Below are 15179 nucleotides of genomic sequence, written 5' to 3'. Positions count from 1 at the left end.
TATAATTGTCAGATTAGGATAGAAAACACTCTAAAGTTTCCAAAACGGTCAAAATATTGTCTGTGAGTATAACAGAACTGATATTGCAGGCGAAAACCTGAGGAAAATCCATCAAGGAAGTGCCTCTTATTTTGAAACCTCCCTGTTCCATTGCATGCCTTCCCTCCATTTAAAGGGATATCAACCAGATTCCTTTCCCTATGGATTCCACATGGTGTGAACAGTCTTTAGACACAGTTTCAGCCTTTTATTCTGAAAAATGACCGAGAACGATCGCGTCAGTGGAAGGCTGGGTGCCAGCAGAGTTTTGAATGCGCAACAGCTTGGAGCAGACATTTTCTCTCTCTCTCCTATTGAAAAAGCAACGGTCCAGTTGAAATGTTATCGATTATTTATTGTTGATTGATTATAAAAAAACGTTTGACATGTTTCTACGAACTTTACGGATACTATTTGGAATTTGTGTCTGCCCTGTCGTGACTGCTCGAGCCTGGGGATTACTGAACATAACGAGCCAACCAAATGGAGGTATTTTGGATATAAAAAGAATCTTTATGGAACAAAAGGAAGATTTGTGTAACTGGGAGTCTCGTGAGTGCAAACATCTGAAGATCAAAGGTAAGCAATTCATTTTTATTGCTTTTGACTTGTGTGACCAATCTACTTTGCTGCTAGCTGTTTGAAATGTCTGCTGAGAGAGATGTCCTTACATAAACGCTTGGTTTGCTTTTGCTGTAAAGCTTCTTTTTTTTTTTATCTGACACGCCAGGTGGAATAACAAGCTATGCTGTGCTTTGCTATATTGCACTTGTGATTATGAAAATTAAATATTTTTAGTAATTTAATTTGACGCTCTGCAATTCAGCGGATGTTGACGAAAATAATCCCGCTAACGGGATGGGTGCGCCAAGAAGTTAAATCAATACCAGTAGTGATAGAATAATTTGGTTGTAAGCCTGTTAAAACAATTCCTGGGCAGCTAAATTTAGAGAAGTGTCTATCAAATGTAGTCATTACATTAAATAAACACCGCCTTTAGCATGATACTCAGTTTGGCAATTGGGTTTTTGTGGACATCGGGCAAAATGGAAATTAAATCAGCAACTTGAATCAACCATGGACAATTATAGTAATAACCCATGTGTCAGTTACTGCTTTTTGAAATTATTTATCCACCATATTTAGCAACTTTTGAAACATATTTCAATATGATTTATGCATGTTCAAAAGTTCTTAATCTATGAAATTAATGATCCTCTGGGGCCACATGAAGTCGTGCCCCTAGGGCCTTATATTCTATCAGGGTCTTCTATTATGATTTGGCACCCCCTGGAGGTTAAAATGTTATGTTGGCTGCATGAAAGAAGTTATTGGGTACGAGGCTGTGAGCCGGTTAATAAGCAAGTTGCTCCCAATCTAAAAGGAGAGAATTGGAGTGTGACAGCAAGGCTAAGGATTCAAGCACGATTGACATGTAAAGGTAATTTCCGATTGAGATGATTTATGCAGCGTTTACCATGAACGCAGTTGCTGCGAACACGAGAACATTGCCTTTAAATTGCAATCGCACTTAACTTCCACGATATGGATTGAGTCAAGCCTAAATCTAAATTCAACAAATTGCAAAGTTGATCTATAAAAGATGTTGATCTAATATTGGCATAAGGTTGCCACACTGACTCAACATAAAATGTAAACATGGCAACAGTAATTTCTGACCAGACACTAAATATGGTGCTGGCTGCTGATAAACTTTTAAAGCTCGTCTAAAATGGACAAATACAACAAATGATTCAAAATGTTAAACTTTATTTTACATTTTAGAGGACTAAAAATAAAGTGGTCAATATCAGTACACAAGTGATATGATTCCCGCTGGCGAGTTCAATCATAAATTATCCAAAACCCCGTAGAATTGACTCAAGTCAAACAACTCATTCCCCTTTACGGCGTTAAAATAATTCAGGAATATCCTGTCAATCCGACTGAAATTTTACATTTTAAAGCAAATCAAAAAGAAATCTACAGAATACTTGAAATATAAGCCTTTACTTAAATCTTCACACTTTCATTTACCATAACCAATGGCTGTATTGAGACAGATTAATTTGGTCAAATTATGCTTTTTCAAAAGCCAGATTTAATTATTATTTTTAAAATATAAAATCAGGCCATGTCTTCAAAAAACGGACTGAAATAAAACAAAAACATGATTGTCACTTAATTGCAGGCAATTAATTAAATAGATTACATTTTAGCACTGCTTTTAAGATTGACTAATTTGACGGTATAAACCGAATACCTCTGCCCAATTGAGAATGGTCCGTTTTAAATTTCAATGGGGTGGTCCAAAGGGTCTTGTTAGTGGGGCGAAGAAGTCCCTTTTCAAACATAAGGCATTCTGCAGCATCTCCACTATTGGCTTGTTGCCTGCCCCCAACCAACAGTGCATCAAACGCCAGTCTTCAGCTTCCCGAAAATTGACTTCACTCTGGGGTTTTGATGTAAACCTGAGCCGGCAGTGTCCAAGGTTCCTATACATGCGAATTAAAGTGTTCGCAGTTCAATTAATGTTAACAGTCCAAAATGTTTAAACTAAATTACTGTCAGGTAGGCAACATACCTAGTCAAATTTTGTTTTATTTGAGAATTCCCTTTGATTCACAAAACATATAAAATGCATTCAAAAACACTATAACACAAAATGTCAATAGCTCGTCAAACGCTTGCCACTTCACCCTCTTAAAGACACACCGAGTTCACAATCCTCCAAGCTCCCCCAGTGCTCTCAACACAGACAATCACCAACAGCAGGTCACATTTTCACACAGAAAGGGGTAGGAACAAGAAGAAAATGAAGCATACACACCATACAGCATCCACGTCAAATCAGACAGCAAGAAAGGATACAAATATTCATAGCACTAAACATTCCATTGTGTTCAAGATTAAGCTTGATAGAAATAGAGAAAGGAGACCTTCGGGATCTCAAGATACGATGAATGTCCTTTTGATGGTCATATGGAACACACTCGCACAAAGCCACAGGTTCTTCTCAACTCTCGCAGACATCTGTCTCTTCAGCATCGCACAACCAGTCCTTTACACACTGCTTTTCCCACTCAGTCTCTCACTCTTTGGCCACTACCAATCGCTTTGTTCTCAAGTGATAAAGCAGACAAGATGTTTTGATCCATAAAAAGGGGAGATAAAGACAACACCCACAGTCTAACAGTATATGCAGAGTGAAGCTGTGTCTTTCGATGGCAAAGCATTTACACATGGGAAGAGGGGTACTGATACTGAGTTTGGTCAAACATTGCTGCCAATGAGGGGCTTCTTTCCAGGAAATTCAACAACAACAAAAAAAGAAGAAGAGTTAACTGTTGAAGAGATTTTCATGAAGGCTTTCCATAAAACGGCAAACAAAAAAGACAATCAACTGCATACAGAGATTAAACCTCAAGCCCAATTCAAGACCATATACAGGTGGTTTAGGGGGGCTTTCGTGATACTCGTGCATCTCAGAAATATCTACTTAGCATGCAGAGTCATCATGTCACGTCTTAAACTAAATAACTTTTTCTCAAGGAAAAAAAAAAGACATGTAGTGTAGCAGTTTACCCCTAAAGAACTATACACTTCAACCACTCTGTGCACTCATTTCCTACAGAATTAGTCACACACACAAACATATGAATAGTCAAATGTCTTCTTTAACAAAATGAAAGGCAATATAGTTTTAAATAGCAGGGACATAAGATATGACTAACTCTTTCTTGCCCCTCAAAATACTTACCAGATAAATCTAGAAATAGGACTTTAAATCAAAGTTTTCTACATTCCCCAACCTGATGATTTTGACTCCATAGAGGTGCCAAATCCAGAGCTGAAGCCACTGCCGGAGGCAGAGTTGGTGCCTGCAGCCCACCCTAGGCTAGCTGAGCTGGGGCTGCTGTAACTTGTGCTATTAGAACTATAGGCCTGGCTCTGATCCCGGGTGGCACTGGTCTGCCCGGCAGCGGCGGTACCTGCCGAATTGGTCTGACCCTGCTGGTTAGCAAGCATACCCATCATGCCCCAGCTGCTCTGCAGAGCGGCGGCCATCATGGCTGGGTTAAGGCTAAGCCCCCCGAAATTCACCCCGCTACTGCCACTGCTCCCTATCCCTCCACGACCACCGCCATAGCCCTGGCCCCCGAACGCACCAGCCCCACGATCCATCATTTGCCTACTATTATTGTGCTTAGGCTCAGCGTTAGAGATGTGCACGCTGACACCCTTGATGATCAGGTCCTCTCCGCACAGGGCTGAAGCAACCTAGACAGAGAGGGGGGTGGGTGTAGGAGATGATTCAACAAGCAAACCAACCAGAATATAATCTGCACACCACAGGTTGAGCAACAGCCATCGAAAAACATACCTGGTCATCTGCGAAAGTCACAAAGGCGAAAGCCCGGAAGGGTTTGGGAATGAAGACATCAGTGACCTCGCCATACTGCATGAAGAACTGCCGGAGCTCATCAGTGGTTATGTCCTCTGTGCAGCGGCCAACAAAGATTTTACGGCTGCGCATGGGCTCATCGGGACCTGCCTACCATGACAATAAAAGAGTGAAAGCACTTAAATATTTTACCTGAACTGGGAATAGAACACAATTGAGATTCAAATAAGCAGGTACTCCTAAACATTGATTAAATACCTTAGAGTTGGGTAGTTTGCAGTCACACCATCTTCCGTCAATCATGTGTCGCTGAGAAATCACTTTGGATTGAGTCTCGTACTCAGTGAACCGAACAAAACCAAAACCCTTTGAGTTCCCAGTCTTAACATCTCTTTTGACCTGCAGAGAGAGACAGAGAGAGCGAGAGAGAGGTATGATTATTGACATGCATGCTACCTCCATGAAGTACATCAACCACTCAACAAAATGTTGATTAGGTTGGGTTACCTGCACCATGATGACTTCTCCAAAAGTGGCGAAGTAGTCTTTCAAATCTTGCTCAGATGTTTTCCAAGGCAAACCAAGGATAATGAGGTCTGATGTTTTCTCAATACTCCTCTTCATTTTAACCGCAGAGGCAGCATCCATTTCATCCATTTTCCTTTTGTTATCTGACACAGGAATGCAAAATGTTGTATGACATTATGATACAGTGATAAGACAAAATCAGGAGGAGGAACAATGTTAAAATACTTGGTCATTGGCCTAAACAAACTAAGAAATATAAATGTTAGGTAGATCTAGCTAGTATACCCTATGGAGACAAACCCTACGGAGCTACGCCTAACGCGTAGCAATGTCGCTGTAGTGCGCTCCGACATTCTACGTACTCACATACCACATGAAAATGGTAAAATCTCATTCCTTGCATAGCCATGGCAGCATTGTGTAGGCAATGAAGCTCACTTGGTTCCTTGATCTGTCCTATAGGCTATGCATCAGAGTAAACTATTTTGCATTGATAAATACATTTTATCTCAGTGACTGTTCAAACAATAAACCAGACATTGTAGCCTTATTTAGAATCCCTCCAAAAGTAATAACTATAGATTCCAGGCTATTGGTAAAAACAGCTTGCGCTTTTTCTCTGCAACCAAATCATGAGAATATTCTATTTTAGCTGATGGAGGGGATATATTGAAGCAGCTTATCAAATTGGGATAATGTTGTAGATTACACCGGCAAGTATATGAATATTTGCCAGGGCATATTATTTCATTATAAATCTGAATATTTCAAATGGCGATGTGGGAAGCTAATCAACTTCAAGATTGCTGTCTCGGTTTAGCTTGGCATTAAATAATATTTAATTCTTTTTTGGCATTGCTATAATATATAAAATCGCATCACTGTTCAAACAAACCAAACATTATAACCTTATTTTTGGCTGTCTTTACCGCTTTTTCACCCCAATTTCGTGATATCCAAAAAGGTAGTTACAGTCATGTCCCATTGCTGCAACTCCCGTACGGACTCGGGAGAGGCGAAGGTCGAGAGCCATGCGTCTTCCGAAACACAACTCTGCCAAGGTGCACTGCTTGCTTAACACGGAAGCCAGCCGTTGATGACCGAACTCAGCTTGCAGGCGCCCAAGCCTGCCACAAGGAGCCGTTCAAGGGCGATAGGACAAGAAAATCCAGCTGGCCAAACCCTCCCCTAACCCGGACGAAGCTGGGCCAATTGTGCGCTGCCTCATGGGATTGAATCTGGCTCTATAGCGATCCCACAAGCTCCGCATTAGACCGCTGCGCCACCCGGGAGGCCCCAAAAACATTTTTGACCGATATGTTTAGATACTCCAAGAAAACCAGTGGTCCAAATCTAATTTTTACCCATGTAGGATGGCCACAATTAGGGTGACTAAATCAACGGGAAGCCAGAAAAAGAAAAATCAGGAAAATAGCATTGCGTCAGCTAGGCTGAAAGCTGTGCGAGAATTAAGGCAAAACTAACAGAAATCACAGTTGAACTCATCCTTCTTCGAGGCCATAAAACAGAGGTAAGATACACATTTTAGTATACACTTCATATAGTGCAAAATTCCTATTATTTTTTAGATCTCCCATAAACAAGCATATCTCTGAAATGTCAAGAGCACACTGCAAGCTTTTTTATTTTCAAAGCCTTTTACATTTAATTCAGCTGGTTTCGTGTGAATGTAGCTTTTTGAGACCCGCTTTAACAACTTTGCTGATGACCACCATAACATGTCAAATCCTCAAAAGTGTGAGAAAGCAGCACCGCTGTCAAGAGAGCTTGTTGCTTATTATCAGATGCATTAGGTTACGAAATCTAACTTTTTGATATGGGGCGGCAGGGTAGCCTAGTGGTTAGAGTGTTGGACTAGTAACCGAAAGGTTGCAAGTTAAAATCCCCGAGCTGACAAGGTACAAATCTGTCGTTCTGCCCCTGAACAGGCAGTTAACCCACTGTTCCTAGGCCGTCATTGAAAATAAGAATTTGTTCTGAACTGACTTGCCTAGTTAAATAAAGGTAAAATAAAATAAATATGTTAGAGAAAGATCCAACTGAACGATTCAGAACATTAAGAATCACATTTTTCTTAGTAAAATGTACTTTATAACATAAGTGAAATGTCATCACCAAAGCCCATTTTCACCCAGTGTATCCCCTAAAAAGTTGACTTTATTTGTAATTTTTTATAAGTGATCATGTTATTCTAGGCTATTTGTAGGGTGATAGGTGATGCAACATACAATGGACACTATGAGAAACCTACAAAAATCAGCAGTAAACAAATCGATTTTCCATGTCTAAAAATCACAATACCGTAAGTTATGAAATATACGCGATATGAGCCAAAATGTAAAGCAAGTGCCGTGCTCAGAGCATTCAACTCCGTGGGACAGCCTTTTTTGTGAAAACCGGGAAAATAGGAGTCTTCATATTTGCTTTTGGCGGAAGATATTCCTCCTACCAGAGTAAGATCGATGTGACATTGAATTGCTAATAAGTATTGCAGCGGCATATGAAAATGGGGTTGCGGGAAAATGTCCAAATCCTAGGATAAAAAATAAAATACATTTAATACCGTCTTTGTCTCAGAAAATATTTGTAATGTGGTTAATCTTAAATCGAAATGCAAATTATTCAAAAAAATTTTAAAGTTAAAAATTCAACCAGAGAGCGCCCTTAGAGCGCGGGAAAGGCCGCACTTGACCGTTGCACTTGAATCATTTCCACGGTAAATGGTTAGGCCAGCGACGCTATGAAACCACACACTATTCCAGAAACGTTTATATTACAGGCCGCAATTGATATGGTGAAAACAATGTGTGGAGGGGCAGAGGCACAAACTCACATCAACACCTTTGTCAGATAACACTGAAACTAAGAATTGATGATGTAGCTAGCAATCAAGAGGAAACTGACTGGACTCCTCAAACTCCCCACCTTATGCACTCCAAATGGACATTAGCTGTGAGGGCCGAGAAGCATAGACTTTTGTTCGCTACATGTCAGGGGATGCTATACACGAGGACATATTGTTTTATGTATATATGTATATATATATATATATATATATATATGAGGCTTTACAACAAAAATATATATGATTATGTTAGATCACCGCCAAGTCCAAAAAAACACAGCCATTTTCCCAGCCAAAGATAGGAGTCACAAAAAACAGAAATAGATAAATTAATCACTAACATTTGATCTTCATAGGATATCATGTTACACAATATATATATATATATTTTTTTAAATCGGACACGATGGGTAGATTAACAAGATGTTTATCTTTCATTTGCTGTATTGGACTTGTTAATGTGTGAAAGTTACATATTTCTAAAAAATAATTTTTGAATTTAGCTCGCTGCCTTTTCAGCAGAATGTTGTCGAGGGGTTCCACTAGCGGAACGTGTGTCCTAGAAAGGTTAACTCCTATAATAACTACAACCTAAAACTTCTTACCTGGGAATATTGAAGACTCATGTTAAAAGGAACCAGCAGCTTTCATATGTTCTCATGTACTGAGCAAGGAACTTAAACGTTAGCTTTCTTACATGGCACATATTGCACTTTTACTTTGTTCTCCAACACTTTGTTTTTGCATTATTTAAACCAAATTGAACATGTTTCATTATTTATTTGAGGCGAAATTGATTTTATTGATGTATTATATTAAGTTAAAATAAGTGTTCATTCAGTATTGTTGTAATTGTCATTATTACAAAAAAATATATATAAATGTAAAAAAAAAAAATACTTTTTTTTTATAGAAACGGCCGATTAACTGGTATCGGCTTTTTTTGGTCCTCCAATAATTGGTATCGACGCTGAAAAAAATTCATAATTGGTAGACCTCTATTCTCTACCATAAGCCGCCTCCAATGTAATTTGATAGAATTTGGCAGTACGTCCAACCCGCTTCACAACCGCAGACATGTATGGCATTGTGTGGACAAGCAGCTTGCTGAATTCAACGTTGTGAAAAGAGTGCCCCACGGTGGCGGTGGGATTATGGTATAAACTAGCGGTGGGATTATGGCAGGCATAAAAGACAACACACAAGTGCACTTTATTGATGGCAATTTGAATGCACAGAGATACCGTGAGGGGATCCTGAGGCCCATTGTCGTGCCATTCATCTGCCACCATCACCTCATGTTTCAGCATGATAATGCCCGGCCCAATGTCACAAGGATCTGAACACAATTTCTGGAAGCTGAAAATATCCCAGTTCTTCCATGGCCTGCATACACACCAGACGTGTCACCCATTGAGCATGTTTGGGATGTTCTGGATAGATGCATACGGCAGCGTGTTCCAATTCCCAGAAATATCCCAAATATTTGCATAGCCATTGAAGGAGTGGGACAACGTTCCACAATCAACAGTCTAATCAACTCTATGCGAAGGAGATTTGTCACATTGCATGAGGAAAATGGTGTTCACACCAGACACTGACAGGTTTTCTGTTCCACGCACCTACATTTTTAAAAAGGTATCTGTGACCAACAGATCCATGTGTGTAATCCCAGTCAAGTGAAATCTATAGATTAGGGACTAATTAATTTACTTCAATTGACTGATTTCCTTATATGAACTGTGACTGAAATTGTTATGCTTCCCCCCCTCCGTGGCTAAAAATGGACTGAAATGGACTGATCTGATATGCGAAAACATTGCAGCATATCAAATCGGGATAAGTTACACAGGCAAGTATAAAAAATTGGCAGGGCATATTATTTCATTATAAATCAGATTATTTCACATGGTAATGTGGGAAGCTAATAGACTTGTGTTTAGCCAACTTTCTAGCAAGGGAAGACGAGACTAGACTTACTTTCACAATTAAAAGTCAAGAATAAATATTGCCATTTGTGAGTCTGCATTTGTAACATGTTACTAGAAGGTGCATGTTGCTCCCCAAAAAAAACAGACTTCACCCAGTGCAAGCAAAGATCTGTCGCATGCACTGAGACACGGGGTTACTGTACCGTAGGCCGCAGACCTGTCACAGAAAGAACAATGAGACAGATATTTCAGATGTACAGTGCGCATTCTGAAAGCATTCAGATCCCTTGACTTTTACGTTACAGCCTTGTTCTAAAATTGATAAATACAAATCTACAGATGTTATCCTATAATGACAAAGCAAAAAATGATTTTGAAGTATTCAGACCCTCGCTATGAGACTCAAAATTGAGCTCAGGTGCATCCGGTTTCCATTGATCATCCTTGATTTGTTTCTACAACTTGCTGCAGCATTGAAGGACCCCAAGAACACAGTGGCCTCCAACATTCTTAAATTAAGAGGTTTGGAATCACCAAGACTTATCCTAGAGGTAGCCGCCCAGCCAAACTGCGCAATCGGAGGAAAAAGGCCTTGGTCAGGGAACTGACCGAGAACCCGACGGTCACTCTGACAGAGCTCCGGAGTTCCTTTGCGGAGATTGGAGAACCTTTCAGAAGGACAACCATTTTGGCAGCACTCCACCAATCAGGCCTTTAAAGGACATTATCTTTCATTATTACAGAAGTGATTTTCAATACGTTAAATTGACGCACCTTTATAGGGTTAGCGTTACATGTTGACCATACCAGACACGTTGCAAAATATATTTACATAAACCCCCCCAAAAAAGAAACATCCTCTCACTGTCAACTGCATTTATTTCCAGCAAATTTAACGTGTGTAAATATTTGTAAACATAACATTCAACAACTGAGACAAACTGAACAAGTTCCACAGACATGTGACTAACAAAAATTGAATGTGTCCCTGAACAAAGGTGGTGGCATTGTAATGCTGAAGGTTCATGTCAGGATGAGCCTGCAGGAAGGGTACCACATGAGGGAGGGTGTCTTCCCTGTAACGCACAGCGTTGAGATTGACTGCAATGACAACAAGCGCAGTAAGATGATGCTGTGACACACCGCCCCAGACAATGACGGACCCTCCACCTTGATCTTACTCCAGACTACAGGCCTCGATGTAACGCTCATTCCATCGACAATAAACGCGAATACGACCATCACACCTGGTGAGACAAAACCGTGACTCGTCAGTGAATAGCACTTTTTGCCAGTCCTGTCTGGTCCGGTGACGGTGTGTTTGTGCCCATAGGTGACGTTGTTGCCGGTGATGTCTGGTGAGGACCTGCCTTACAACAGGCCTACAAGCCCTCTCTCAGCCTACTGCGGACAGTCTTAGCACTGATGGGAGGGATTGTGCGTTCCCGGTGTAACTCAGGCAGTTGTTGTTGCCATCCTGTACCTGTCCCGCAGGTGTGATGTTCGGATGTACCGATTCTGTGCAGGTGTTGTTACACGTGGTCTGCCACTGCGAGGACGATGAGCTGTCCATCCTGTCTCAGGCGTCTCACAGTATGGACATTGCAATTTATTGCCCTGGCCACATCTGCAGTCCTCATGCCTCCTTGCAGCATTCCTAAGGCACGTTCAGGAAGATGAGCAGGGACCCTGGGCATCTTTCTTTTGGTGTTTTCCAGTCAGTAGAATGGCCTCTTTAGTGTCTTAAGTTTTCATAACTGTGACCTTAATTGCCTACCGTCTGTAAGCTGTTAGTGTCTTAACGACTTTCCACAGGTGCATGTTCATTAATTGTTTATGGTTCCTTCCCTTCTTTGGACACTTAACAACCCTCCAGACGAGCTTCAATGCCATTACAACTCTCCTTCCGTGGCCTCCAACTGGTCTTAAACACAAGTAAAACCAAATGCTCTTCGATCGCTGCCTGCACCTGCCTGCATCACTACTCTGGACGGTTCTGACCTAGAATATGTGGACAACTACAAATACCTAGGTGTCTGGTTAGCCTGTAAACGCTCCTTCCAGACTAACATCAAACATCTCCAAACCAAAATTAAATCTAGAATTGGCTTCCTATTTGGCAACAAAATATCCTTCCCTCATGCTGCCAAATATACCCTCGAAAAACTGACCATCCTACCGATCCTCGACTACGGCAATGTCATTTAGAAAATAGCCTCCAATACCCTACTCAATAAATTGGATGCAGTCTATCACAGTAACATCCGTTTTGTCACCAAAGCCCTATATACTACCCACCACTGCGACCTGTATGCTTTCGCTGGCTGGACCTCGCTTCATACTTGTCGCCAAACCCACTGGCTTCAGGTCATCTGCAAGACCCTGCTAGGTAAAGTACCCCCTTATCTCAGCTCGCTGGTCACAATATCAGCACCCACCTGTGGCACTCATTCCAGCAGGTATAGCTCTCTGGTCACCCCCAAAACCAATTCTTCCAGTGGCCGCCTCTCCTTCCAGTTCTCTGCTGCCAATGACTGGAATGAACTACAAAAATCTCAAACTGGAAACACATCTCCCTCACTAGCTTTAAGCACCAGCTGTCAGAGCAGCTCACAGATTACTGCACCTGTACATAGCCCATCTATAATTTAGCCCAAACAACTACCTCTTCCCCTACTGTATTTATTTATTTTGCTCCATTATTTCTACTTCACACATTGTTCCACGGCAAATCTACCGTTCCAGTGTTTTACTTGTTATATTGTATTTACTTCACCACCATGGCCTTTTTTTTTGCCTTCACCTCCCTTATCTCACCTCATTTGCTCACATTGTATATAGACTTATTTTTCTACTGTATTATTGACTGTATGTTTGTTTTACGCCATGTGTAACTCTGTGTTGTTGTATGTGTCGAACTGCTTTGCTTTATCTTGGCCAGGTCTTAATTGTAAATGAGAACTTGTTCTCAACTTGCCTACCTGGTTAAATAAAGGTGAAATAAAAAATACAAATAAATTGAACAAGCATGGGAAACCGTGTTTAAACCCTTTACAATGAAGATCTGTGAAGTTATTTGGATTTTTACAAAGTATCTTTTAAAGACAGGGTCCAGAAAAAGGGAGTCTCTTTTTTTACACTCCAGTCAGTTGTGGCATTTCAGGCAAAATAACAACCCAATATTTTTATCCCGGGACAAATTAGCCACCAACAGCAAGCTAAATTGCCATAAATGTTTAATGCTTTTCGACCTGGCGCCAAATTAATAGAATTGGTTCAAATCAACATGCGAGTGTTCCAACATGGCCATGTTCCATTACAGCGCGTGTTACGGCAGACCGAACATAGCGGGACCACCTGTGCGAATTGGCTACCTAGCGTTCCAAATACCTGCGTGTCAAGGAAGGACGACGCCATAAACGTGTTGTCACTGAAAAATACTGTCGGGTACAATTGTGATAAATACAGTTATGAGTGTGTATTTTGCTTTTGTAAAATTAAAGTAAAGGGCTTTGTATTTCTAGAACCGTATCACAATTGAGAATCGACTCATGTAGATGTATTTGGCTGCCAGATCGAGTCTACTTCTGAAAATAACAAGGTCAGTGGACCAAGGGGGTAAAGTTAGACTCCTTACGAGTACATATTGGTCTAGTTGCTAGCTAACATTAGCAAGTAACGTTAACTAGCTAGATAGTACGGGTACCAGCAACCATGCAGCTACATTTGGCGAGCTAACGTTAACTACCAACGTTGCCTCTAAACGAAAACACACCTTACCTTTTGGGTAGTTGACGACGTACACCAGACTACCCCAGTCATTCTCAGGTGCATGCAAGATACCCTCAACTAGACGGACGCCTCGCATGCACTGAGACACAGGGTTCCTGTAACGTAGGCCGCACGCTCCGGGAAACTGGGCTGCAACCGTTGACAGCAAAACAGTCCCATCATCCTCCGATGGGATCTCCATTGGCTCTTCGTTTTCGTCCTCTGCCACGCGAATGTACAACTCTGCCATGGTCTCGAAGTTAGATTAGGAAGTAGTTAGCAAGCTAGCTAATTGCTAATTCACGTTCACAGCTAATGGCGCACGCGGGGTTCTGTCGATTAGCTAGCAAAACCAGCTAGCAAAGCGATATTCCAAGGAGTCTCTAATCTAATTTGGGTAATACAAATTGGGTGAAAGATAAAAGTTTTGCTAATTTGTGCGTTCACGGGGCAGACAGCTGTTTAAAAAAATCGATAGATGGTGGCCATGAGAGCTGAAAAGGCCCTGTGTTCCTGGCTAATAAACACCGCACACGCTTGCAACATGAATGGTTAGCAGGATCTCGCACGAATATGATACACAAAATATTGCCCAATTTCTTTACGTTTTTAAAAACGAGGTCGACCCTGTTCGCAAAATAAATTATACTTGATCAATTATAAGAACCAGTGTAATTACACCTCCAATTTGTGAGGGTAAGGTAAAAAAAACAATACGAAAGGCGTCAGCTAATCTCCCTAGCCGTCAAACGTCTAACAAAATGGCCGCTTCTTCGGTGGGGTTCATCGGTGGTTGGCGTCCAAAGGTATGGTGCATTACCGCACCCTCCTGTACTGGAGTGTGGGCCAGAGACCGGGGTGAACTAAATCCTGTCTGCCAGCGCCGTTTCTCTTTAAAAAATATTGCATATTTTAGCCTGTATCTAATTACGTTCTACTTAATATACTCTTTAAACGAATATCATGTATCTCCCCAACAACGAGGAATTGGCCAGGAATCAAAATGAATGACTGACCAGAATCGGCCCAAGTACCTCAGACCGTTTCAGTCTACCGGAATTCAGCAGACTTTGCCGGCATTTTACCAGAATCCCCCCATAAGCGCCCGATGCATTTTTAAATAAAAGTATACAAAGTTACATACAATTTTGTATACATTCATTTACATTTTGTATACATTTAATTACATACAAATTATACTAATCCACAAGTTTTTAAAATAATTGAAATATTTTTTTTCACACCCTTTTTGTCATATCCCAATTGTCTTGTCCCATCGCTGCAACTCCCGGATGCGGTCCAAACACTTAAAAGACACACCCTTGTCCACTTACCCTCGCCTTATGCCCTTGGGGGAATCCCCGTCGCCATCATGGAGGGTGGTCCAAATGATTAGCTAAGCAAGGGAAGTTTGCAAAGTAAGCCCCTCAGCCCTTGTTTTTAGTTGAGTTTGCGAGTGTACAATAATGTCCACTCCGGGTCCTGAAACTCTCCATAATTCAATTTGTGACGATTGTAACATCCGCCAAGAAAAGTCTGCGAAAACTTTAAAACAACTTTAAAACCTCAACTTCAATATTTTTATATTTTACATTTTTAAATTTCACCTTTATTTAACCAGGTAGGTAGGCTAGTTGAG

The 15179-nt window shown here is 41.0% G+C and overlaps 1 protein-coding gene across 2 annotated transcripts; it reads right to left on the bottom strand.

The window, feature by feature from the left end:
* Positions 1-2622: 2622 nt before the first annotated feature.
* On the bottom strand, positions 2623-14578 carry LOC112240771 (TAR DNA-binding protein 43). Of its 2 annotated transcripts, XM_042303570.1 has the most exons (6): positions 13550-14578; positions 4952-5115; positions 4703-4843; positions 4424-4594; positions 4205-4320; positions 2623-3339 (listed from the first exon to the last, which is right to left on the bottom strand). In XM_042303570.1, the coding sequence occupies exons 1-6, from the start codon at positions 13788-13790 to the stop codon at positions 3276-3278; spliced, it is 897 nt and encodes a 298-aa protein (XP_042159504.1). In that variant the 5' UTR covers positions 13791-14578; the 3' UTR covers positions 2623-3275. The 2 variants fall into 2 exon arrangements, with proteins under 2 accessions (XP_042159504.1, XP_042159503.1); XM_042303569.1 differs by having other exon boundaries at positions 2623-4320; positions 13550-14572.
* Positions 14579-15179: the final 601 nt, after the last annotated feature.

This window comes from Oncorhynchus tshawytscha, linkage group LG22 (assembly GCF_018296145.1).
Source record: "Oncorhynchus tshawytscha isolate Ot180627B linkage group LG22, Otsh_v2.0, whole genome shotgun sequence".
NCBI lineage: Eukaryota > Metazoa > Chordata > Actinopteri > Salmoniformes > Salmonidae > Oncorhynchus > Oncorhynchus tshawytscha.
The sequence above is the reverse complement of the archived record's forward strand: the minus strand, read 5'-3'. Positions and strand labels throughout refer to the sequence as shown.

Coding starts and splice junctions, on each gene's coding strand:
- LOC112240771 (XM_042303569.1), bottom strand. CDS start 13,790: ATGGCAGAGTTGTACATTCGCGTGGCAGAGGACGAAAACGAAGAGCCA. Junction 5,116..13,549: donor CGTCGTCAACTACCCAAAAG/GTAAGGTGTGTT, acceptor TTCCTGTGTCAG/ATAACAAAAGGAAAATGGAT. Junction 4,321..4,423: donor TGACTTTCGCAGATGACCAG/GTATGTTTTTCG, acceptor CTCTCTGTCTAG/GTTGCTTCAGCCCTGTGCGG.